Genomic DNA, 26,730 nt, shown 5'->3' on the forward strand with positions numbered 1-26,730 from the left:
CGGGGATTTGGGGCAGACGCGTGTTGATTGGCGGAGCAGTGAGGAGCAGAGTGTCACACTGTGTGGATGGACCGCACGGCGTGTTAAAAGCTCCAGCACACGGGATCGAGCAGACGGACTGAGAGCATCATTCAGTTTAACGTGTGAGTGAAAAACCCGCTACAGCTGCTGCAGATCTCGGGATGGTGACTGTCCCGGAGACAGGGGTGGACTGTACTACATCATACCTTTAAGTTTTTACCACACACACACACACACACACAGAGACAGGAGCATTGACCGATCCAGTGTCTGGTCCGTGCGGGATGGCGCGCAGGCTGAGCTCGCTCTTACTGGGGTGTCTGACATGGCAGTTGTGCGCGCTCGGTGCACGCGGAGAGTACTGTCACGGCTGGCTGGACAACAGCGGGAACTACCACGAAGGCTTCCAGTGTCCGGAGCACGTGGACACGGCGGACGCGGCGGTGTGTTGCGGGAGCTGCGCGCTGCGGTACTGCTGTGCGGCCACGGACGCGCGCCTGGACCAGGGCGGCTGCACCAACCACAGGGACAGCGAGCACACGGAATACACACCACGTAAGGCACCTGGGCCGGCATGCACCTGGGCCATGAGCAAAGTCATGCTTTACTGCGCTTTAGGGAGTTAAAAAAATCAGAAATGTTCAAGATGTACAACCATACTACCATAGCAGCCTAAAGCAAATGAACAGCAATCTGCTGAATTATCCGAACTTTTTATACATACACACACACACAGGGTCAGGCATAATAATAATAATAAAAAAAATACACACACTTTAGGAAAAGAAAAAAAAACTTCAATATTTTATTTTAAATATATGAAATATTTGAATACTAAATTTTCTATACTTTATATATATGATGTATAATTATACTAATATAATATACATCATACTGTACTATCTTTATTTTCCTGAAATGTGTATACATTTTCATATTTATGTGTATACATTTTATATATATATAAAAACTTTGCACATGTCCACAATCGATTAAAATGAATTGTCTTTAAGCAGTGGCATAAATAAACCATAATATGTCCATGGCAAAAGGGTTTTCGCATTAAACAAGTCCAAAATACAATAAAACAAGAACATGTAGTCTATTTCATCATATATCTAAAAATGAAATAAATAAAAGCTATATAGCAGTCTGGTGATGAACTTTCACACTGGATTTGCATAAACATGCCTTTTCTTTTCTAATCTCTACTAATCTTATTTTTTATTGTTTTAATTTATGAAAATTTCTTTATTTTATAAATTAAAAAAAAAAAGGTCACCCATAATTCTGACACCAGAGCCATTTTAAGCAGGTTGATAATCAAATTCTAGGATATTGCAAGAGTTGGACAAATATTTACAGAAAGATGGGTAGGACACGCAGAGGTTCCACGATGCCATGATTGAAGGCTGCGATCTGATTTCCAGGATCAGATCGCAGGAGATTTAAGGAGGTAAAGTGATTCTAGAGCCTCGATCAGATTGTGCACAGAGGCACCTGTTTCCATCTGTGATTTATAGGAGCAGCACAAACCAAGGTTGGAAAGCAGATACGCCCTAGTGTCACCACATACACATGTATATGTGTGTGTGTGTGTGTGTGTGTGCGCGCGAGAGAGAGAGAGAGAGACAGGGAGAAAGACAATGATTGGACTTGAAAAAGAAAAAGTCTATGTTTGTGTCTATACTTTATTCTTCATCATATACACCCAAAACATTCATATCCTCTTTAATATTTTATCTGATCAGTGTTGAAATTCAAAAGAATATATCAACTATATTCTATATATATCTATAACTATACTTACAGATCTTACAAAGTCCATACACGATTAAACTTGAACAGGACATAATGACTCAGGGGGTTGATATACCAATTCATAGGCTTAAAGAATATGCTTTATTAGTTTCTATCCCTAAATATATATATTAAATCTTAGGTTATAAGTGCATTTAGAAGTGCATCATTATAATTGCTCCTGAGATCAGTGCCTGGCTTCATCACAATATAATCTCCAAAAATACAACAGATCTATCAAGCAAACAAGTAAATTCCAGGATCGATGTAGAAGCTTAGGCATTTCTCAGACATTTTCTGCTTTGTCTCCAATAGCAACCCCTATAACTCCACTTCAATCCAATGCGAAAGTCCAAGGCCGTAACATCAGACGGCAATCTGATGCCGTTACATAAACTTGCCCTGAGGCGAAGGAAGAAAATATTTTTTTCGCGCTGCTCTGTCATCTTCTGTAACAGTACCCATCAGATGTCTACAACTAGATGTTCTCCTGATAGAAGAGCACAGGTTTCAGGAAAGCACCTAATAAAAAAGGGCATTATTTACTTTTTTGTTCTTTAATAAGATGGCAAGCGTTCAAAAATAGCAGATAAGTACATGGCCAGATTATGATGCTAGAAAAAACACTGAAATAGAAATGTCAAAATGTTTCTTTTTACTAGAAAGGCATGCGTAATGTAGTATTTTATAACAATTTTACACTTAACATAAAAAATTTTAATTGAATAATTATCTACATTGCCATAAAACAATGTTTTTCTGATGTGACTCTAGTGTTCTACTACTGTAGATTTCTAAATTTAGCTCTAGAATACCTTTCCCATGATGTCTGACCATTCATGTTTTTTCTCCCCCCCACCTCTCCTCCTTCAGAACCTATCTACATGCCGTTCCTGATGGTCGGCTCCATTTTCGTGGCGTTCGTCGTGATTGGCTCGTTGGTGGCCGTGTACTGTTGTACGTGTTTACGGCCCAAGCAGCCGACACCGCAGCCGATCCGCTTTTCCCTGCGGAGCTGCCAGGGCGAGACCATCCCCATGATCCTGACTGCAGGGACGGTGCCGACTAACCTGCGCGCACCTTCACGCCAGTCCAGCACGGCTACCACCAGCTCCAGCAGTGCCGGCGGGGGCAGCTCTCTGCGCCGCTTCTCTCTGGGCAGATCTGATGCTCTGGGACTCCAGCAGTCTTCACAGCAGCTCCTGTTGGCCTCAGCCTCGTCGGTTTCCACGCCGGTGTCCCTGGCACCGCCTCAGTCCTTACTGCCTCCTCCACCTCCACCTCCATACTCGTCTCCGCAGTGCCTGCAGGGCAGCGTCTCCTACGTGCACACACACCAGCACGGCCACCATCAGAGCCTCCACACGGCTCAGAGCTCCAACCTCCTCCTGTCCCAGCAGTACTTCTTCCCCCTGCAGCCAGAGCCGTTCGGTGGGAGTAAAGGCTTTGCGGATTTCAGCCAGAGCTGATATGGAGCTCAGGATCGAGGAGCAGGAAACTGGAGCTGCTGTAAACTTGTGCGACACACACACACACACACACACTCTTTCCTGAGCCTGAACTTGAATACAATATGCAGTGATGCTTCATTTGGTTGAAGCTGAAAAGCTGCTGAAACTCACAGGAGCGAGACAGGCACATAACTACAGAGGAAAGCACAATAATTTTGGCTGGAACTAATGCCAGGGAAAGCACACAGGCCCCTGTTTGCACCTCTTAAGTTATATTCGATCTATGCACTTTTATTGTTTTCTATAAATATTTTTTCTTCTTTTTTTTTTATATTGTGGGATGTACGATAAAGCCAATTTACATGGAACACTCAAGGGGACAACTGATGTTTTTAGAAGAATTATTCTGAACTACTTGTTTATCATCCACTGAATTACTGAATCGGAACAAACCAGGGATTAAAATAATCTTTTTGACAATCACAGAAACAATTAAGGTTTACTAGATAAAGAGTGTTAAGTGTGTACTGTACGTCTAAGGTATGTACTTGCGTGTGCTTTATAGAATGAGATCTTTATACTGTTTGTAGTTGCTTGAACAAGGGATGCTGATTGTCTGCGTTTTTGTGTGTATATTTTATAGCACATCATGTTTGCTCAGCGAAAGAATAGCTACTAACATCGAGCCATATATATATATATTTTTTAACGTTGCTCGCTCCTCTCTCTCTCAACTACAACAGAGTAAGACACAGCTACCTCTGGGACCGTTTTTCTGTTCAAATGTTTGTTTTTCCATGATCTGGTTTAGGTTTTGTATTTCATTTAGCATAATTCATAGAAAGTTGAATAATTGCCCATAATTCAGCCTGGTCTCAGGTTACGTTAACAGCTACACGCTCTGTGCTAGATTTGTGGCGAGCGCTTTACACGGTGCACTCACGTCACCGGAACATCAGACGGAAGAACAAGAACTGTGATTAAATGTCACGTTTTTTTTTATATATAATTTTGCTGGAATAAAATAATAACTTTTTAAATTTTATATCAGAACAATCACGTGGTGCATTCATGTCATTTTTCTACAAGGATTTCTAATCCAGACGCCTGCAGGTTCTCTAATCAACACCATATTCATTACACAAGGTGCACGGTTTATTCTACACACAAATCCAAAACAGACCACCAAGTGATGCTTTCACTGGAATAATATTTACCAAATTATAATTACAAAGAATAAACTGTTATCCCAGAAAGCAGCTCAGCAATCCCCCAGACGAGCCAGACCGGAACCGAGTCGAAATGTGCCAGAGAAATGTAAAATCTATCTATCCATCTTTTAATCTATCTGAGATAGCGTCGACTTGGCACACGTGAAATGGAGGTTGACGGATTCTGGAGTCCTCTCCTCCTTTTCCTGTTTAGTTTCTCACGGCTCTGTGTTCTCGTCTGCCCAATTCATAATGATGTAATTTTCTTAATTACAGGATAAAATAATTACAGGACCTCACACACATATACACACACTAACACGCTCTAATGATTCTTCAGTCCAGACCTAAACTCTTAAAAATGCCCGGAATGAGTCTGAAAGGAAGTCCCAGCAACGTTAATAGAAAAAAAATTATATATATATATATTTTTTTTATCATGTTATACGAGAACTATGGATCCCACGGGATGTCTAAATGAAGGAGCGTAGAAATTTCGGCCAGAATGAATGCAGTCTACATGATTCAAAGCCCTTTGCTGCTCATAAACAGGTTACGTGTGGTACAGGCTGAGGCCCGGAGACCAAGCAGACAGAAACATCTTGCTAAAGAACACAGAGTGGTGAACAGACCCAGAGGGTGGGACACGCCGTGAGTCATAGGAGGTTTAAACAAGACCGTGGAATGTGCATGACTGTAATATTTTGTTCTTTTACAGTCTTTATGAGTGATAAACACAATATGTCATGATGCAGTGTTTATTGATGTAATCTCCGTATTTAGTACATGAAATAATTTATTGGGTTGAGTGAGTCGGTGGATTTACACTGGTCTAGACAGGAAATAGGAACAGTGGAAGACTACTGTGCAACACTATATATTCAGTACTGTGCAAAAGTCTTGACCCCCCCCCGCCCCACGCATATCTTCATATTTCCGTCTAAAGAGACAGACTCTTTTATATATTTAAAAAATAATTCTATTTACTATTACTTACTACCTTTTTAGTTCACATTTTCAATCCAGACCAGTTTCAAAAACCAGTTGCTGAACCACACAGTGAGCTACGAAGTTTACAAAAAAAAATCTTCTTAAGACATGAACCAGTGAGAAACAGGTGCAGATGATGAGATGATCAGGCTGGTGATTAGTGTTCTGGTGATACTGAATGCTGCGTGGTTGGAACAGACGAGAGGGGAAATGAGGTTGCTGCTCACCGAAATCATTTGTTTCCATTTTTTTTTTAAAATGATTAGTATTTTTATATCATTAAGTTAAATATGAAAAAATGAGGGGTGGGTCAAGACCTTTGAACAGTACTGTATATTGACAATGTTCTTTGTTTGTGGAGTGGGAGTGGACACGAGGTCAATTCCAGTTCGGAGTCAAATCTCAAGACGAGGAAAAATATACATAGACGAGAAACCATATGGAGTTCAGTACATCAAATAAAAGTTGAAACTAGACGACGTCAATATTAATGACAAAAAAAGCTTTCATTTCCATGTTCGTGTTGTAAAGTTTATTTCATTAGTCTGTTATGGCAGTAAAAGACAGAACATTTAAAATTTCGCAGTCCCAACATGCTGAACAATCCATAAACAATGAAGACATAAAAATAAATTAATTAAACAAAAAGGTTAATACAAACAACTTTAAAAAAAAAAAAAAAAAAAGAAGAAAAAAAAGTGACGACAGCAGAAGGAGAATTTGTATACGACTAACATTTAATCCAGTCATGCAGTCAACCACGTCCACAGACAACGGCTTTGGAAACGCAGAAATCTGACTCCGTCGTCGCGTTTCTCTTCGCAAACCCGGGTGTGGGTCAGGGAGAGCCGAACGCAACCGACGGCCGAGACGACGCTCACCGAAAGCGGAGATAAAAAGACAAATGCACTCTAGCAGTACTTTACAACAATAGCTGAAAAGGGAAATGCTGAGATTCCTGGTAAAAGAAGAGATACGCTCCGAGATTTTAAATAAAAGTTCATACAAACAGATACATAATACTGGAAATAATACTCGAGATCAGAGAGACTCGCCATCACTGGAGAAACTAACAGTGCAGTGTGCAACATCATCTGTCAAGCTTTAGGCATCACTGACGAGAACCCTTCTGCGCCTAAGACGCAGACACATTTCCACCCCTACACACACACACACACACACACACACACACACTAGTGCACATCCCACACACGTACACGGCCATGCAGCAGCACATAACTCACTGATTATACCCGGAGTCGTGCAGACGAGGAGCGAGCAGCATCACACAGGAAAGACAGAGACAAGGGAGTTCTCACACACACACACACACACACACACACACACACACTCGTTCTTTCACAAATACAAAGGGATTTAAGTATTCAGTTTGAAGAAACAGCAGTTTTTCTCCCAGGGTTAATTTACAACAGACATGCTGAACAACAGGTACACACACACACTCACATTCTTTCAAACACGTACACACACTCACACATGCACATGCGGACGAGACACAATATTCTGCAGAACCTGCTCTCCCACAGGGAGAAAAGAACTAGTGCACGAACACGACCGTAAAAAGAAGAAAAGAATGGAGATTTAATAAAGTTAACAGGACACAGGGGTAAGTAGACTCATCTACCAGGAGACTGACGACAAAACAGAAAAATGACGTTTCCTTACGAAGCGGATCGATCCAAAAAGAGTACTTGTCCAATATAAAAATACAAACTCACAAAATAAGTATAGACACAAAAGACGTTTGGATGGCGGGTGCACCTCTAAAACTTACATCCTGGTTACTTTCCCGTACGCTAATGGCACTTCAGTTCTGTGGGATCGGCTCAATGTTCGTCCAAAGTCGAGTGTTTGGATCAAAACACTGGCTGAGAACAGACTCAACAAGAAGCTCATACCAGCCTCTTCATTCGAACCAATCAGCCAGGCACTGCAGAGACAACAACAGCAGCTTCATGGCTCACTGGGTTATTAATTCTACCTAGCTAAAGGATCTGAAATACTCTCTAACAGGGGACTAAACAGTTCTGATTAGGCACATTAGTGATTTGCAGCTGTGTGCCATGTGGAATGCAATAACAGATTCAGGCACCAAAAAACAAAAACCTGATTTTCTAAAATAAAATTATAAATGATAAAAGAACTTAGAGCAAGCAATTTGTTTTGGGTGCGCAGTGATCGAATCAGAGGAGAGAAAAAAAAAAAAACACTTGGGGAGCGAACTGTGAACATGACAAGATAAAACATCTTACATTTGAATCTGTAACTCTTTGGCAACAGCCACTTGTAAAAGATCTGTTCCAGGGTTAATGTAGAGCGATGAGAGAGAGAGAGAGAGAGAGAGAGAGAGAGAGGGAGGATAAGACGCAATCACCGATTAGAGAAACAATCAAAGAGCATGAGCAGAAAGGGTTAAACAAACACCATCGTCCAAACCAGATTTCTGAAGAAGTGTGAACGTCAGAGTAGAGAACATGTCGGAGTCTTCGCAGCGTCCCCCATGCTTGTTGGGTCAGTGTCACTGTAGTCCAGCATAAACCACACTCACACAACTGGAAACAGCAAACTGTGCTGCACTTTGACAGCTTTTCTTGAAACTATAAATTAATTTTTGTTCCTTGCTTTTCTCCCCCCCTTTTAAAGCACTGACCTCTTTGCTCTATTCTACACAGTTCCAGCGAGAGAGAGAGAGAGAGAGAGCTGGACAAAAACAACCTGACAGGCCTTAACATCTGTCAGCTTCGAAAGGTTGACTGGCGGCTGAGTGGCCGGGTTGGGCCGGGCCGGGCCGAGGGGGCCGGGTCTCACCACTCGCTGGTGCGCTGCTTGGTGGTGTCATAGGCCCTGATGACCTCCGATTGGGAGACCACTCCGTTCTCGTCCTGAGAGAAAGCGTAGCCATCTGCGGGAGAGTTTACAGAGGTGACTAGTCAGACGATAACGGAAAGAAGCAGTGAACAAGATGGCAGAATGTATTACAATACCTGATACATTCACATAGGCATTTGACAGATGCTCTTCTCCAGAGTGTCTTACATTATCTCGTTATACATCTGAGCAGATGAGGGTTAAGGGCCTTGCTCAAGGGCCCAACAGTGCAACTTGGTGGTTGTGAGGTTTGAACCTGGGACCCTCCGAACCGTAGTCCAATGCCTTAACCACGGAGCTAGATTCAACTGTCCTGGGAGCATGAGGGATCATTTTTACTGGTCAGATGATTAAAATATTAGCGTATTTGGCATGGGGGTGTACTGACACAAACAAAGATGTGCTGATTTTAAGATTTTCATTTGAGAAGATCTAAATAACATGATGCGACTGTAATACATTTTTTTTTTTTTGGAAATCACTGTGCGGCGATGTGTCAGTGTAGGTGTAGCCTGTTAAGACAATGCAGCCAATCAAAGCGAAAGGAAAAATGTTAGTGCTTTGTGTTTGTTACACTATAATTACTACATCAATTAGACAAAAGAGCTTTCATTCTGCTCTAGACGTCCCTTTAAGTTTTTTTTTTATTACACTTACTGAAATCCTAAAATCTTTTTGTGCTAAACCTCAGGATTCAGATACACTAACATCCTCTACTGCACTGCACACTGGGGTTAACCTTTGACCCCTGACTCACCTTTACGTCTCGACCGACTCGGCCTCTACCTGCTGACCTGGAGGCACATGCAAGAGGCCGGTGCAATGTGGGAATGACAGGGGACATGGAAATAATTAGATGCGACTCTAATAGCTATCGGGCAACTGAGCGGCACAGCAGACCACAAACATGAACACACACACACGCACACACGCAGGTGGGAAGAGGTGAAGAGGTGAAGCTACATCTAAAAGGTAGGTTACTAAAGCAAATTAGGTTGAAGGTGTGATTTCAGGGTTAAATGACATGCAAAATTAGACCACGACCGAGCGAGTCCCCTCCCCACCTAAAAGCAAACAACAAAAAAAATAAATAAAAATCATAGCATGAGCAAATTATTAGAAAGCAATCAAAGACAAATCAGGACGGAGGAAGCGTGCGTCAGGCCGAGCTCCACGCAGGTGGGTATGTTTGCAATTAAACTTGTGAGGCATGTCAGTGTGTGTGAAAGCTTTGTGAGATCGAATATCCTGTGACAGGCATTACCACCGAGCGCTGAGGTTGCTCTCCGGTGGTTTGACTAAAAACAACAATTCTGTCACATTACTCCCTCATCTAGTCAAATGTCTAATGGTCTCAATCATCTGAGCACCAGCTGCATCCTGGCCCTGACTTTAACCACATGACGCTACAAAACTGGATTGTGTCTTGCTCACACTACCATGTAGGCATGGAAAAAATGAGCAGACCACACTCTAGGTTCATCTAATCCTCTGATTGTCTAAGTGCAAAAAAAAAATTGTTCATCATCACCAGGAAACATGGAGACCCGATCATTCCTGGTTATTGATTTTCGCACTTCCTGTCTACCTACTGGATCGAAGACTGATCATGACTAGTGACATGGATGCATACATGTAGATCAAAGCGAGCTGTGTATAGTGAACGCTTGACACAAACAGAGACGAGCTGGTGCTTTCTTGAAGTAACATCTGGCCCTGCTCTTTTTTTTTTTTTCCTCAGCTCCTGAGAATGCCCTAAGGCGTACGTGCATCAATATGCGTCTGGGCGTACGTGTGCACCTGCATTCTGATGGTGGAGCTAGGAATAGTGGGAGTAGTATGTGTCAACAAGCAGGTGGTCTTGTGTGTGTGTGTGTGTGGTGTGATGGAACAGTGGATGCGGAGGCGTTTCTCTGACGTACGGAGTAGATTCTGCTGCATGGAGTCGGAGCGGTACAGGCTGACCGTGCTCTTCTTAAACACGTTCTTCAGCAGTTGGGCCCTCTCGGTAAGACTGCGCATGCATGATCGCATACACACACACACACACACACAAAGAGAAAAACACACACACACACACAAAGAAGAGGAAATAAGAGTGAGAGAGACATTATTCAGGAAATCTGTCTTGGCACAAGAGAGAGATTTCAACCATGAGGAGCAGAAACATATTTCAGAGCGTGAAAGATTTTACACAGAAAACCCCTTTAACAGAGCTGTGAGTGTGTACAGCCTCCAGCCTGCTGAGCCACGAGATGAGGCGGCATGATGATTCACACAGAGCTCGGATCCCTGCTGAAGCACTCACACCTTTTCATTAGCATTGCCCGCACCTACTACAGAGTACAGGTGATAAAGTGGAGAGTGAAAGAAAGTGCAAGCTTGTTGGAGGACCGCCGGTGCTCATTTCACACAGTGAGCGGGGACTCTCGGCCGTTATTGTCCTGTTCATCCAACTGTGCAGCTCATGTTACTGTAATTCTTTACATTCAGCCAGGGGCTTACAAAGTCGTCCAGGTCTCAGTGTGTGTGCGTGTTCCTTACCTTTTCCCATGAACCACTGCTCCAGGGTCCTTTGACAGAGCTTCTAGTTCCTGAACCTCATCCACCAGGGTCTTGAAGCATGCCTTTTTTATACTGACAAACACAGAGAAGCCGAGTGTTAAAAAACACAATTGGTCTGCACAGCTGTATTTCCAAATCGGACTTTTTTTTATGTACATTTCAGAGGAAGGAAAAAAATGCTTTTGACTAATAAAGTGCACATGTCAAAAAAAAACTCTTTTCAGGTTCATCTGATTATTCATTCGGTGTTAAACTCTGACACCTAAGACACACATCCGGAGAGGAATAGATGAGGAAAGGGAACTTACACTTTGTAAGCCAGGTCAAATACCAGAGAAGTGACAGGAATGAAAAACAGTCCCATCCAGAAGACTCCAGAGTTGAACATCATATCCGCCTAAAATACACACGCAAGCACACGTGTTTAATATTAAATACATGAGGTTATTGCAAACAAATAAACACATCTATAGTGATCCGGAATAAGGAACATGTGGTGAAATGGTGCGAGTGTGTCTACAAGTGTGTGATTATTAGTGAGTGCCAGACAAAACCCACGACACCGAAGGAAACCAAAACAAGCTGCTTAAACAAGTCGGCCTGAATTCCTGGTCAGGAGAAGCCGCTAATTATTTGCAATGTAGAGTGTTTTCCGTTCTCTCTCGGCCCACCTGCTCCTGCATACCTGCAAACTGCTCGACTGAACACTGTGTGTGTGTATGTGTCTGCCTGAAAGAGAGAGTTTCAGTGTAACAGAAATCCAGAGGAGACCAAAGAACAAACAGAAGTACAAGGCTTGTTTGTGCATTAGGTAAATGTTTGCGCCGCACTTCTTCAACCCGGCACTCGCGCTGGGAATTAAGGAGAGGCATCACTCATTCTGTGGGTGTACAGTCTCAGTTTTTTGCCCGCTTTTAATATTTAATAGCTGTACTTTTTTTGTGCCAAAACATGCAAAACGGTGTTTCCACAGGTCAACAGGAAACTAATTTTTCTCTTCTCGTTTAACTGCAATTATATATAAAAAAAAAACAAAAAAACCCACACATCAAATAAGTTGGGGTGCTCGGCTCAGGAGGTTGAGATGAAGCCTTGGAAAAACCTCAACCGGACCAGGAATAATGTGTTATCTTAAAAAAAAAAAAATTTCTTCAACTAAAACAAATCATTAATATGCTTTCAGATGAAGGCGAAAGTAAGGCCAGTATCAGCTCGGGAGCCAAAATACACCAAGAAATTAAATAAACACAGACTGGAAAGGCATTCATCTGTTTGGATTGGGTGAGAAAAGCAGCAACAAAGCGGCTGGCTAATTAAATAATGATCTTCCAGTCCTCAAACCTCACACACTCATCTCTCTGAGAATTAAAATAACATTTTTAGGAGAGTAACATTGTGCTCCTGTAGAACATCTGATGGGGAAAATAATACATCAGGCGGCAGACACAGAGAAGTCAAGACAGAGAGACAGACAAACACTGTGCCAGTGCTATGGTTCGAGATCTTCCAGCAATAAGTTTACATGATGATGTGTAAACCCGAATAAAACTATGCTTTTAAAAAACATTGCAAACGTTAGTCTGGCTAAAGCCATGTTAAATCATGCTTCTCAAAGTCGGACAAGCAACCAAGATAAACGTGCTTGGGAGTCGAGCTTTTCATGCGTGTTAGAAATCAGAGTGTAGGTGCTTTAATCCCAGCTAGCTCGACTTAACTGTGCATGTTAACATATTGACTGATTCTCCTTTCAGAGCTTAAAAGTCAAGCAGGGTGTTGCAGTCGATGCTCGTTGACTATTTGCTTTGGCCCTGCTGCACTGAAACGATCGCCATTAAATGTCAAAGAGCACCTTTAACCCTTGCATCGCAATTTGCCGTACATGCCTGTGCCACTTGTCCAAACTCGGCGGCCCCTAACCAAGGTCCCTTCTGTAATGGAAACCAGGCGAGGGCCTAAAACAGAGCCATGAGGCACGCCCGCACCCACCAATCAATGTCAGAGCTATCAAAGAACTCAGGTGTTGCCAAATTAGCTTAGCTGGTCACTATTACAGTTCAATAGACTTTGATGTGTGACGAAACTTACTGGTGAAAGACGGGAGGGAAGGAACTCTCAAATGACTGGAAATCAAAATGGATGTCTCCCCCCTCCTCCTAGTGTCTCTGCTGATCCTATGTTGCTGAACAACTATTTTCCATCTCACTGAGGGATTTTTTAGAAAGTTGTGCTCAACGTTGCTATGAGATTTGAGAGAAAACTGCACAAGATTTTCACGTCATGTAGAAATTCACCGCCCCCCTGAGATTACGAATCTCTCAACGAATTGACGGTTTCCACGCTAACAGCACTTGAATCATTTTTATGTTTATCTATGAAGAAATCAAACGTAGCGCCGGGAACGAAATGCAAACAAAACCAATTATGGGAACGATAGATCAATGCCAATACACTTGAAACAGAGAAAGAACAATACGCTTTCTCAGAAAACCACATGAGAGAAACAGTCGAGCAAAGAAAACAATTAAAATGAATATAAATCGTTGTATCAGTAAATCTCCAAGTGAACTGGGAAACCTTTCATGAGCTACACTTGCTTGTTTTTAGAGTCAGAGCTCTAAACTGGGATTTAATGGAGTGTTTATCTGAGGGGAAAGCTGGGTACACAGACTGTAAATCAGTGCCTCAGAGGGATGGCAGGAGGTGAGTCCTGTTCGCCACAGTGGTCAGGGTGTAGAGGAGGTGAGGTGGTGATGGGAGAATTGGCTCTCATTAGCTCTCATTAGCCACACTGGTCATCCGCAGCTCCAGCACTTGGTTTGGACAGAGATTTGACTTACTTGGGATGTGTTCCGAATCGTTCGGCATGAAATGAGGCCCTGATCACACTAGACCCTGGAGTTACAGTTACTGTGAAGTGGTGCTGAATGCAGAGCTACACTGCAGTTGGCAAATAAAATAACAGCAATAATGTCAAAACTAGTAAATATTATCCTGAATGATTGTGTGTACAATTCCCACAGACAGACCTTCACTTAAACAAGCTGGCAGCAAGGTACTGTATCTGTTGATGCTCCAACATTCGTTCAGTGAAACGACTGGCCGGGATCATCATTTATCTAAAGGCTTTGTTATGCTTAAACGGATGTGCATTGTACATTATATGTTGTATAAAAAAATAACGTTTACTTTAGGATGACGTTAACATGCAATGCTGTTTTTATGTACAGCAATTTGTCACTACAAGAGGCGCAAACCATGCTTTCTCGGTGAGAACACCGCCATACTCTCACTATCCTGTCGATCACAGCAACACTGATTGGTTGTGGCATCTCTAAGCTTATGTATGCGGAAAAGGGGTGGAAATATATTTTTCCCCTCCAGGACAAGTGTGTTTGTTATTCTGCTTTATGGAAGCAGCCATTGGCAAATGATCAAACTTGAAAAATGGTGAAAAATATGGTTCGTAATAAAATTGTGGTTACTTTCGTTAATTTATTTATTATTATTATTATTAAAAATTAAATCAGTAAACGAGTTCGAGTTGCATCGACTCGCAATTTTCACATATGTACAAATTCTCTCATTACCGAAGGGAGAAATTACACAGATTTACATCTTCATTTGCAAATAATAGGGAAATCATGACTTGAACGACTGCCCTCAGAGCTCCATTATGAGGGCTGGTTAATCATGGTTGCCATTTTTTTTTTCAGTGAAACCACTCGTGTCTAACGGCCATGGTAATTGCATATATGCTACAGATGTGGTGGGCAGTGATTAGGGCAAAATATGATGGAGGACTGCTGTAACAAACCCTGGCTGCACTAATCAGTGGTGTTGGGGAACAGCGGTGTCTGGCATTGAGAATGTCAGACCAGGAATGTTAATACCCGATGTTGCGACGGTGAATGTGTGGCAGAAGAACCATGATCATTTTCGTCCTACTGTAGCAGATTGTACGCTTATGACTGACACAACGGTACACAGGGACATACTGGAATAAAAGCCACTGTTGAGCAGGAATTCTACCCAGTTCTTCTGGCTATATCTCCGTGTCCATGTAGTACGGAGGGAATTATGAATGTGTGTATGTGTATACAATGAGACTGACGAAAGACATCTGGCACGAAAGAGTTAATAGAGAATTAATGAAATGAAGTCTTTAATACCTGCTGTGTGCCTGTGTGCCTGTAGGAGAGTGAAAGACAAATGACGGGAAAGGAAAAAGAACAGTCTAATTCCAAACAGAACCCGCAAATCCACCAAATCCCTGATGCTGTCATTGTAATACTGAAGTAAAGAGAGGCCCCTGAGTGCTCACAGCTTCCTCTATGGAAAACAAACACTCATTTCCCCCCCTCCTTCCATCTCTCTGCATGCAGGCAATGTATAAACTGTGTGAAAATGAAAATACCTAAACCTGATATTCTGCGCTGCATGGGGAGAAAGGTGCTTCACTGAGAACAACTACAGTACAAAGACATTGCTTTTAAATGTAGACATGCTCTCCATATATATTTATTTATTTTTTAGAAAAAAAAAAAAAACATACAGCCTGCTGCTAATTAATGTGGTAAAACCCCCCAAAGACGATTATTACTGTATTATTATGTTATATAACGCACTGATTCGGTGTGGCCAAAGAGTAAGTAAACAAACCTACCTGGCCCTATTCATACATAGTACAACACCGACGCTAAATTATGATTTCATTGTGATTAGCCACATTGTTGGAAAGCAGAGTTAAATTTCACTTGCCACACCGAGGCATGATCACTGCCAGACCTGTTGAATCTAGAAATCACTTAAATAGAACCTGCCTGTCAAAGTCAAGCATTCTGGATCATGCTGCAATCTAAATAAACAAAGTAATTAACATGCATCAGTTTGTCAGTCTGGTCAAGTCACAAAACCATTTGTATTGTTGAGAGCCATTATTCCTAAATGGAGAAAACCCTCCCAAGAGCCGGCCTATGCAAATTTCTCCAAGTGCACGACAACCATCCAGGAGCTCATAAACAAACCCAGATCATCATCTAAAGAACCGCAGGCCTCACTTGCCTGGTTGACTTGTTATAGTCAGTGTTCTTGATTCAATAATAAAAAAGAGACTGAGGCAAAAAAACTGAGTTTTTGAAGTAACCTAGTCAAAGTCCGGACTTAAATCTGATTGAGATCCTTAAACAGAACGTTTATGCTCAGAGCCCTCCAATGTGGCTGAATCAAAACAAGTCTGCAAAGAAGAGTGGGCCAAAATTCCTCCACAGCGTGCAAACTCATAGACAGTTATCACACATGCTTGATTGCAGTTTTTGCCGACAAGGGTGGAATAATCAGTTATTAGGTTTAGAGGGCAAATACTTTTTCACATAGGGCTAGGTGGGTATGGACAACTTTTTTCTCCTGAATGAATGAAATCCTTATTTAAAAACTTTACTCTGGTTATCTTTGTGTGATATTATAATTAGTTTGATGATTTGAATCATTTAAGTGTGAAAGACATGCAAAAAAAAAAAAAAAAATATATATATATATATATATATATATATATATATATATATATATATATATATATATATATCAGATACAAAAGCAAATACTTTTCCACAGGACTGATGTAATGTCTTAACTGTATTCTTAAAACTAAATAACTAAATACTTAAAATATGTGTATGTGACAAATAAAATTTAAATTTGATTTGATAAAACACAAAAATAAACTCTTTCCATCCCTGGTAAACAGAAACGCATCTCCGAATGTACAAGATGTAGAACTTTGAGCTGGATTAAGGACTCTGAACCTACAGAGAGCACAGAGTCAACCAAACTATACAACAAGTCAAATCTTCTTTAAACACTTCTTTAAACTCTGTAAAGCCTTCATACTTCTCTAATCTGAGGAGCTGTATGTTAATTGGTAATTTTTAAAGCTGGAACGTCTCCTATGTACTGTAGCAGAGGTAAGTTTTAATCTTACTTTCCTAAAAAGGTCTCCATGAGAGCCAGCTTCCTCATGGTGCTTGATGGGTTTTGCAAATGCACTTGACAATCCTGTTCTTGCAAGAATGATTCTAGACCTTAAAATAACAACTGACTGTTGTTGTTACTTAATTACCAAATGCCATGTGTGTTATTTCATAGTATTGAAAACTCCAATATTGTTCAAGACTGTAGAAAATAAATCCAAACTTTCCGTAGAAAGCTGATCGCTGGAAACAGAACGGACAGCATTTATCTTCTATCCAGTTTCGGTCATATTCATATTTCCCCCCTTCATGTCAAACCTGGAAATTAATTAATCACTTGACCGGCATGGGCATGATTTTATGCACGGTACTGCTACAATATAATTAGCTGTTTGGATGAAATCCATGAATGAACGCATGGACAGGTGTTTTTTTGGGATTTGCTGAGTGTGAACATGAGGCTCTGTGCTCAGTCAGTTGTGCCAAATCTGAGGACAACCCTGCTTGCATGAACTCACAGACACCTGTGATTGGCTTAGAACTGTGATTGATGTGAGAGCGCAAAGCGCCTCCCATCCCACCCTTCTGAGAGAGCTCAGCCAATCAGCTCCCTCCAGGCCCCCGGCTGCGGGAGGCTACGCCATCACCCAGAAATCGAACTCGTAATCTCCGGATGATAGAGCGAGGACTTTACCACAGCAGTTTTAGTTTAGTCTCTGTACCTAACCAGTTTCAGAGGAAGGGTTTGTTGTTTGTTAAGCCTCACAGTGACCTATGAATCTTCCACGTTTGTATTCCACGAGGTATCACAGTACCTTAAGGCATGAAGCAGTGAGAAACAGGTGCACATGATGACAGATGACCGGCCGGTGATTAGTATACTGGTGGTGGTGAATGCTTCATGGGTGGAACAGACAAGAGGGAAAACAAGGTGGTCGCTGACGTCATATTTTTTAAAATGCATTTTTAGGCAAATTGCAACTGGTCGCAGTCACTTCTTCATGTTAAAATAAATTAAATATAAAGAAATGAGAAATGATAAAAGGCAAACTTTGCCTTTTGACAAATTACGTATATACAGTAAAAGAATTACACAATAATAAACCCCTTAATTATGAGAAAGTCCTTAAAGGCAAATGTTATAATATATGCGAGGCTGAATTTCTAGCACAGGATCTGTAGACTGAGTACGGCTGATACGATCCGCTGATGACAATTTGTGTTACCCTAGCACTATTTAACAGTAGCGAACAACACACACACAAACGCACGCTCTGGGTAAATAATAGGAAGCAGTGTTAGATGGAGAGCTAAAGCCTGGCTTCACACAGGGAATTACTGAACTTCAAAAGGCGTTATCCTGACATCTGTTGTCTACCGTTCAAACACAGGCACACACACGCATGCGTATATACAAAGAAAGTGAGAGAGACAGGCACGAGAGAGAAAGAGAGAGAGAGAGTGAAAGCGAGAGCCACACCTGAACAAAAAGTCACTCTGATTAAATACAGGGTTTGCACCTTTAGCGTGAAACCCAAATCATTCCAGCAGAAGTTCTCACTTCAAAGCCATCCATCTCAGAGTTCGCTCATATCCTGTCTCCATCTCTGCATTCTAATCCGGTCTGTCACCCTGGCACTGTTCTTTTCTCGTTTCTATCTTTCGTCACTTTAGCTGTGTTTGATCAGTGTGTCCTCTCCTCTTCACGGCTGGGAAACGGGCTGAGCAGGAGAACTGATGAAGAGGGAGCTGATGCGTGTCTGTTCGCAGCCAAATTCAGCTGCAGAGAAACAGCTGAGCAGATGTGTGACATTCACAAAGCATGTGCATATGTGTGTGTGTGAGTGAGTGAGTGAGTGAGTGAGAGAGAAAGAGAGAACAGAGAAGGTGTTATGATGGCAGCAGTGTTGATTGCTGTTATGCCGTGGCACGGTGATGAGTCAGTGGCTGCGCGGTTCCTGGGGGGGTGCGGAACCTCGTCCAGCTGTTCTCGTTTAGGGGGCACATTACACAGCAATACTACGGCACCACAACACACATACACACACATACAAACGCACGGAAGGACCCTTCACTCTTTTTCTATTACAGTTCTTTCATTTTCAATTAAGCCAAAAAGAAAAACGTTCACAATATAAAGAGCATCTCAGAGGAAAGATGTTTAAAAATAAGCCAGAAGACATCGGCTCGAATTCCACTGCTCGGAAAATTTGTATTATTTCTTTAACATTTTTTTCATTTGTTTTACTGTCAAACCTGTTATAAAGCAAAAGCAAATGAACATTGTATAAAAATCAATATCTCTTTACAATTTTCTGTAGGAAGAAGATTCAATATGTAATGCAAAAAAATGAAACAGACCTCCAATCCGCTTTTTATATGCTGTTTATATAAGCACAATAAACCTCACTTAGTGTAAATAGCAACGAGGTGACACAAAGGAGCTCTCAGGTGTGTGCTGTGAAATGTTTTTCAGTGTTGTCTTTTGTATGACTGTTACTAGGGTAAGAGCTGGTATTAGGTTTCAGGACATCAGGGTGTCATCTGTAGACCCAGAGGGGGAGAGAGAGAGAGAAAGAGAGAGCGGGAGAAAAGAGAGAGAGAGAAAGATAAGAAAGAAGATAACACACGACATGACTTGAACGACAGTAAGACTGACCATGTAAAAAAAAAAAAAAACGCAGAGTATGATGAAACACCAGGGTGTTGTTTTTGAACAGTAAACTCAATCCCCGCTCTAGTTGTTTTTGGCGTCAGTTTAAAAAAAAAAAGAAAGAAAGAAAGAAAGAAAGGAAAAAAAACTTTATCTGAAACCAACATTGTTTTGCATTCGGTAGGCGAGCACACATAATGAATCTAAAGAGACACATTAGCAACAGCGTGAACAAATACACGGGCGAGTTAGTGACCGAGGCTGCCGCGCTCAGTTCCTAAGACCTTCAGGAATGTGGAGATAGTACAGATAGCTCCTAAATGTGTTCATGTTCATACAGGTGACACTAATACGGCTTAAAAGGGCCCATTAGGTAAGTGTGATTCGAGAGCTGGGGATACATCCAGCACTGCTTACGGAGGTGTGCGCTTCCTGTGACTCCCATCAGCTCCAGAGTACAGAAAGTTCACAACGCCTCTGATTAGTGTAAACACAATATACTGCCTGAAGGAACGAGGGGGTGGTCTCTCTCTCTCTCTCTCTCTCTCTCTCTCTGTTCGTTTTATGTAATACCTAAAGTTTAAGAGAGTACATGGGAACAGAATAGGTGTGTGTGAGGGTGTGTCTTACCTCTCCTGACATATCTGGAGCCAGAGGTATGAGCGGCCACAGAGAGGAGTAGATGCCGAAGAACACTACCCACAATCCAATGCTGCCCCAAATGGCTATATGACTGAACTGTACATGAGAAAAGATATCGGAATAAAATCTCGTGAGGGCGTTTACACGTCATTTATAATCATCATGTAATTTTTGCAGTTATAAATAATTGATAGATAGATACTTATCATATCAATCAATCTATCTATCCATCTATCTATATACATACATACAGTATCTCACAAAAGTGAGTACACCCCTCACATTTTTGTAAATATTTTATTATATCTTTTCAAAGGGACAACGCTAAAGATAGGAAACTCTGAGAGAATGTAAAGTAATCAGTGTACAGCTTGTATAATGGTGTAAAGTTGATGTCCCCTCAAAATAACTCAACACACAGCCATTAATGTCTAAACTGCTGGCAACAAAAGTGAGTAGACCCCTAAATGAAAATGTGCCCAATTAGCCCTTTTCCCTTCCCGTTGTCATGTCACTTGTTAGTGTTACAAGGTCTCAGGTGTCCTTGGGGAGCAGGTGTGTTAAATTTGGTGTTATCGCTCTCACACTCTCATACTGGTCACTAGACGTTTAACATGGCACCTCATGGCAAAGAATTCTCTGAGGATCTGAAAGTAAGAATTATTGCTCTACACAAAGATGGCCTAGGCTTTAAGAAGATTGCTAACACCCTGAAACTGAGCTGCAACACGGTGGCTAAGACCATACAGCGGTTTAAAAGGACAGGTTCCACTCAGAACAGGCCCCGCCATGGTAGACCAATAAAATAGATGTGTGAGTGCTGCCAGCATTGCTGCAGAGGCTGAAGGGATGGGGAGCCACCCTGTCAGTGCTCAACTACAGTTCATTGAGGGAACCATGAATGCCAACATTTACTGTGCCATACTGAAGAAGAGCATGATCCCCTGCCTTCGGGAAACTGGGCCGTAGAGCAGTATTCCAACATGATAATGACCCCAAACACACTTCCAAGACAACCACTGCCTTGCTGCAGAAACTGAGGGTAAAGGTGATGGACTGGCCAAGCATGTCTCCAGACCTAAACCCTTATTGAGCATCTGTGGGGCATCCTCAAGCGGAAGGTGGAGAAGCACAAGGTGTCTAACATCCACCAGCTTCACGACGTGATTAAGGAGGAGTGGAAGAGGATTCCCGTGGCAGCCTGTGAAGGTCTAGTGAACTCCATGCCCAAGAGAGTTAAGGCAGTGCTGGAAAATAATGGTGGCCACACAAAATATTGACACTGGGCAAAATATTGACACTGGGCACAGTTTGAACATTTTCATTTAGGGGTGTACTCACTTTTGCCAGCAGTTCAGACATTAATGGCTGTGTGTTGAGTTATTTTGAGGGGACATCAACTTTACACCATTATACAAGCTGTACACTGATTACTTTAAATTCTATCAGAGTTTCATATCTTTACCATTGTCCTTTGAAAAGATATAATAAAATATTTACAAAAATGTGAGGGGTGTACTTACGTTTGTGAGATATTGTATATGCTTGTGCAACAGCAGACGGTGATTCTCCACATTATTCATGCATTAATAGCTGTATAACTGTACATTTGTATATATCTCTTTTGTATAAAAAACAACAACAAGAGTTACTGGATTATTTCTATTTATATGGAGATAAAGTGTATACGTCATGGACAATTTTATGGACATTGCCTGCTTATATTCCAGTTTATATCCCCTTTTCCATGATTATTCCCCATCTTATACCTGTTTATACAGTATATGACAAGTTAGGGGGAAAAAGACAGTTTAATAAAGACAGCATTGTAGACATCTTGCAACATAAAAAAATAAAACTAATAAAAAATGCGGATGATTTCCAGTACAGTGACTTGAAAACCATTCGTTAAACGATAACCCTGTGAAGGTGCTTTTGGTCCACCAACAACATGATGGATTAAGAATTATGCATGCTAACTAAAAGACTAAAAGGTTATTCCTTAATACAACAGTTGGTAATCAAACAAACGCTCTTTCGAGCTGATCTGATTATTCAGTGTGAAAAAGGAACTCAAAAGCCAAATGATTTCTCCGATGACATCACCACCATTACAACATTAATGAAGCGAGACAGAGGGGGAGCCTGGGGGGAGGTCTGGTCCCAGAACAAAGGAGAAGAGCATGGAGAAACCCTTACCATGGTCCAGGAGGAGGTCTCCAACCCGGCCTTGAGACACACCGTGATCACCACAAACTGCGACACACAAACATGTCATCTTACTTCTATTATTTTACACAGTCTTACATTTGTGATTTTCTTTGTTTTCATACAGCAGCACGAGGAAAATGAAACCTCCCGGGACACATTTTGTATCTCAGCTAGACATTAAGGACAGTTGATGAGAGATGGGCAGGACATACAGGTGCTTAGTAAGAACTTGAGGAGCATAAAAATAAAGAAAATAAAATAGCCTAGTACTTCACTCACTGTGTACACCATGTTCCCCAGGAGCAGATAGTCTGGAGTTTTTCCGTTCCCAAAGACGGTATCTGTTAGGAGAATCAACATGAAAGCTTTTCAGGCTGTTGTATACGAAACACACACAGGTTTGGTGGTGTCTAATGTAAGGCTCTATTAAGACAATCAACTTTAAGATAAAATCTTTACAGAACAGCTCCGAACAGTTGATTGGAAACATTTCTACAGCCAGAGGAAAGAGAGGCCACAGACAGAACAATACCCACAATCCAACGCTGCACCAGATGCCTATACAGTACAGTATATGACTGAACTATACATGGAAAGGTTACAGAAAGAACAAAACCTCATCTCAGTCATGCTTAAAGGCTTGTGCAGTCCAAGGACAATTATTACCATGCGCAGACATTATGGATTGTTCCGACTTTCTCTGCTGTCAAATACAGGTAGTGTGTGAGGAAGAAAGCAGTGAGAGTCGGTAATGACAGCAGCACTCTGGCATTTCGATGACCGCTATTAAACACATTAGAGCTCAGAGCGCTGCTTTGAGCCAAAACCATTTTATAGAACAGAATGGTTCTGCCTTGCCATTAAAACTTTTGTCACATTATTTTCTGAGAAAAGTCTTCAGCAGTCTATGGGAACACTGTCCAGAGTTGCTTTGATTGACAATGATGAATTTAATTCTTTAGGCACACACAAAAGGTCTTACCCTAAAAAAATAATTCAATTCTTTAAAATTATTTGTAGTCATTATTTATGTTTCATGTTTGGTTAACTACCACAAAGTTGAATAAGCAGAAAATTTCTGTAACTTTTCTGCCCAATTAGCTGGTGTGGGAAAATAAGTCATGTACCGCACAATTTCCTGACCCTCAATTCATGACTTCATTATTCTGCAAAGAAATAATTAAATAAAGAAAAAAAAAATAAACATCTCCAAACAAACTTTAAATTTCCAAAAGAAATATGTTATACTAGGCGTGGATGGCATAATTGATAGCCATGGGGCGTCGCACCTCCAGGGTCAAGGGTTCGATTCCATGCTTGGTGGGTTTCCTCCGGGTACTCGGTTTCCTCCCACAGTCCACAGATTGTGCTTATCGTTGTTTCCAACACAATTAGTGTTGTGTGAGTGTGTGTGGGAGAGTAAGTGTGTGCCATGTGATGGACCGGCAACATGCAATCACCTAAGATAGACTCCAGGCCATCCATGACTCTATAAGCAGTATAAAAAATGAGTACAATTTTTTTTTTTCCTTTAATGCTAGGAGAAAAAAGAAAAGAAAAAAGGATGGCAGTGAAGGAGGGGATATCACTGGAGAGAAATTTCCTTTCACTCAGAAATTATACTATAAAGGCAATAATAAGACCACATCAATACTGTGCTTTCTCTACACATTTTGATTTATTTCACACTGATCCCATGAATTCTGCGCTAAGCTGCCTCGGGTTTTGAGGTCAATGAGCACGAGGTTTTCCTCATCAGAGTGGGCGTGGAGTTTACCATAACAGCACTGACACCTACAGTAGTGTCCAAAAGTATTAAAACAACACATGCCAGACTCCGTCCTGCAGTTTTCTATTGGGTTTAGGTCTGATGATGACGAAGGTGGTAGCAGTCAAGAAATCATCTTCTGTACATGATCTTCAGGAAAAGATCAACCATGTCCAGTCGGATCCAGCAGGTTTGGAAGAATACAAACAATATCGATTGTTGTACATCAAATAAAAAACGAAAAATATTTTCATTATCTTGACTGATTATTTTAGAAAAATTCAGTGTCATTAAAACACTGAATTTTCCTTTCATCCCCACTGTAGTGTACCATGTGAGTCAGGAATACAGCATAGACCATAGCTTTCAGAACAACAAGGATGTGAACTGAGTGTTAAGGTGCTATCCATGTACCTTTACATCTCTTACTGATTCATTGTCATTTCTTATTCAACAGCTGGTTAACTGAACTGCCTTTAAGCCAAGCATTCGAGCGCTAAGATTGGGTCATATTTCAGAGATGTGGAATCCTATCCGATCATACACAGCGCCGAATTCTCGTAACCAATCGTAACACAGAAGGAACTTTGAACTAAAGAAGTGGATCAATAATGTGCTCTATTCACAGCGAGCTAGAACACATCATGTGACATTATTATTCCTTTACAAATGCAAGTAGTAACAGATAAAGGTTTATAAAATTCCACGACGGGTTAATTCCATCTTTGACCATGTAAATACCATAACCATAACCTTCCAATAATATTGCTGAAAAGATACTGTGAATATTCCTGTGCTTAATTATATGAGTATCTTGGTGGTTTTGTGAGTGTGTCTAATGTATAAATATTTGTGTACGCGTGCACGTGTGTATGTGTGTGTGTGTGCGCGTGTGCTGACGAGCTGTCAGTCAGAAAGAGAAGTCTCAGCTTTGTTTAGAAAGCTGCTGTGTGGTCCAGCACACACACACACACAGGCATTTGAGAGAGTCAGGAGAGGCACACTGAAAGTGTGTGGTTGCACCACATGAGTGTAACGGTGTGTGTATATTTAACAGCCAGAGTGTGTGGAGTCCACTGGGCACTGATTAAAAGTCTTGTAACGAAGTGTGTGCAGCTCACTTCTGATAAATTACAGAAGATTAAACCCTCAGACTGAGGAGACGTGTGTGTGTGTGTGTGTGTGTGTGTGTGTGTGTGTGTGTGTGTGTGTGTGTGTGTGTGTGTGCACGTATGTGTATGTATATGTGTGTGTGCTCTCACCGTGCTGGAAGGCTTTCAGGGGGAACCAGAAGAGGATGACCGAGTGGAAGAGTCCATTCAGACAATGGGCCCAAAAGACCTGAACAGAGTGGAGGAGGGGAGCGAGAAAGAGAGAGAGAGAGAGAGAGAGACACACACACACAGTGAGTGAGTCATGAGAAAGCCAGTGGCCACCCTAACCCTGCAGCTGACCCCTGGCCCCAGCTTTTGTTCACTCTCAGCACTGGGCTAAGTGGAGGGTTTGTCAGGGTCTGTGCGCTCAATAGCCACCCCGCTGACAGACACATTGTATATCCTATATCCCGTGTGTGTGTGTGTGTGTGTGTGAGGACGGGTAAAAGAAACCTGAAGGCAGACACATACACATTATTATTATTATTATCATTAGTTGATTAATATTAAAGCACTTTAAACAAGTAAACTGAACTTAATAATGAACGGCACAGAAAAAATGTAGGAGAGAGAAAAAGAGAGGGTGAGAGAGAACGAGAGGGCGTGAGAGAGTAAAGGGGAGAGAGAGATAGAGGGTGTGAGAGACTAGTTGAGGAAAAGAGAAGGTGAAAGTGGGCAAAAGAGAGCGGGCAGGTGAGAGAGGGTGAGAGAAAGAAGGTAAAAGTGAGGAGAGAGAATAAAAGGGAGAGAGAGTTTTTTTTAAAACTTCAAGTTGTTTAACCCTTTATTAAAAAAAGAATTAATTATTTTTGAAAGCCAAATGTTTTTTTTCTGCTGCATGTTTATTAGCAGACGTATTTCTGATGCACATCATGAACTGTAGAAATATCTTCAAGCACTGTCGTTTATCATATCACCCACCCTAAACGGTGATTTAAAGTCTAATTGCTGAAGCGAGAGAGAGAGAAAGGGACGGAGGAGGTAGAGGTAGAGAGAGAGAGAGAGGGGTTTCTGTTTTCTTTCTCCTTCCTTTTTTCCCCAGCAGTTTGTGCCCTTATCAAATTTCACCAATCTTTCCTCTGGAGCTTTAGAAAGAGTGAAAAACGCCCTAAAAGGACGCGTTTAATACAAACACAGACAGCTCAGAGTAATTTAGATTGATTAACTTTCCTCTACAGCATATGAACGTATGGGGGAAAAAATATTACACACTCAGTTAAAGGATAAACAGCCGTGGTGTGCGAGTGCGTCTGTACTTTGGACTCTAAATGTTTCTTTTCCTCTAAATATAATTATGGCCGCTCCAGGAGGAGCTCATTTGGGGTGTAAATTATGCACAGACGTGGCTAAACAAAAGCTGAAGCCTAACGTGGCATGAAACGGGCGTGAAATCAGGCGGACGCTTAGTT

At 41.5% G+C, this 26,730-nt stretch overlaps 2 protein-coding genes across 4 annotated transcripts in view; one reads left to right on the forward strand and one right to left on the reverse strand.

Annotated features, from left to right (window-relative positions):
- shisa3 (shisa family member 3) lies at positions 1–3,585 on the forward strand. Its single transcript, XM_053505140.1, has 2 exons — positions 1–576; positions 2,695–3,585. Exons 1-2 carry the CDS (start codon positions 306–308, stop codon positions 3,288–3,290), a joined length of 867 nt encoding a protein of 288 aa, XP_053361115.1. The 5' UTR covers positions 1–305; the 3' UTR covers positions 3,291–3,585.
- A 2,405-nt stretch (positions 3,586–5,990) lies between these two features.
- Positions 5,991–26,730, reverse strand: part of atp8a1 (ATPase phospholipid transporting 8A1) — a 140,153-nt gene continuing 119,413 nt past the window's right edge. For all 3 annotated transcript variants that reach the window (XM_053505565.1, XM_053505567.1, XM_053505566.1), the window contains 8 exons: positions 25,430–25,508; positions 22,679–22,740; positions 22,388–22,444; positions 20,177–20,284; positions 11,236–11,324; positions 10,907–10,999; positions 10,285–10,376; positions 5,991–8,396 (listed from right to left, as the gene is read on the reverse strand). In XM_053505565.1, the coding sequence (XP_053361540.1) occupies positions 8,299–8,396; positions 10,285–10,376; positions 10,907–10,999; positions 11,236–11,324; positions 20,177–20,284; positions 22,388–22,444; positions 22,679–22,740; positions 25,430–25,508 (678 nt within the window). In that variant the 3' untranslated portion in view covers positions 5,991–8,298. The remainder of the gene's footprint in view (positions 8,397–10,284; positions 10,377–10,906; positions 11,000–11,235; positions 11,325–20,176; positions 20,285–22,387; positions 22,445–22,678; positions 22,741–25,429; positions 25,509–26,730) is intronic.

The sequence above is a fragment of the Clarias gariepinus genome, chromosome 10 (assembly GCF_024256425.1).
Source record: "Clarias gariepinus isolate MV-2021 ecotype Netherlands chromosome 10, CGAR_prim_01v2, whole genome shotgun sequence".
NCBI classification, from domain to species: Eukaryota; Metazoa; Chordata; class Actinopteri; order Siluriformes; family Clariidae; genus Clarias; species Clarias gariepinus.

Bases quoted from the DNA above. Each gene is read 5' to 3' on its own strand.
- shisa3 (XM_053505140.1), top strand. From the start codon at position 306: ATGGCGCGCAGGCTGAGCTCGCTCTTACTGGGGTGTCTGACATGGCAG. The intron at 577-2,694 runs GTAAGGCACCTG...CTCCTCCTTCAG, and splicing joins GCACACGGAATACACACCAC to AACCTATCTACATGCCGTTC.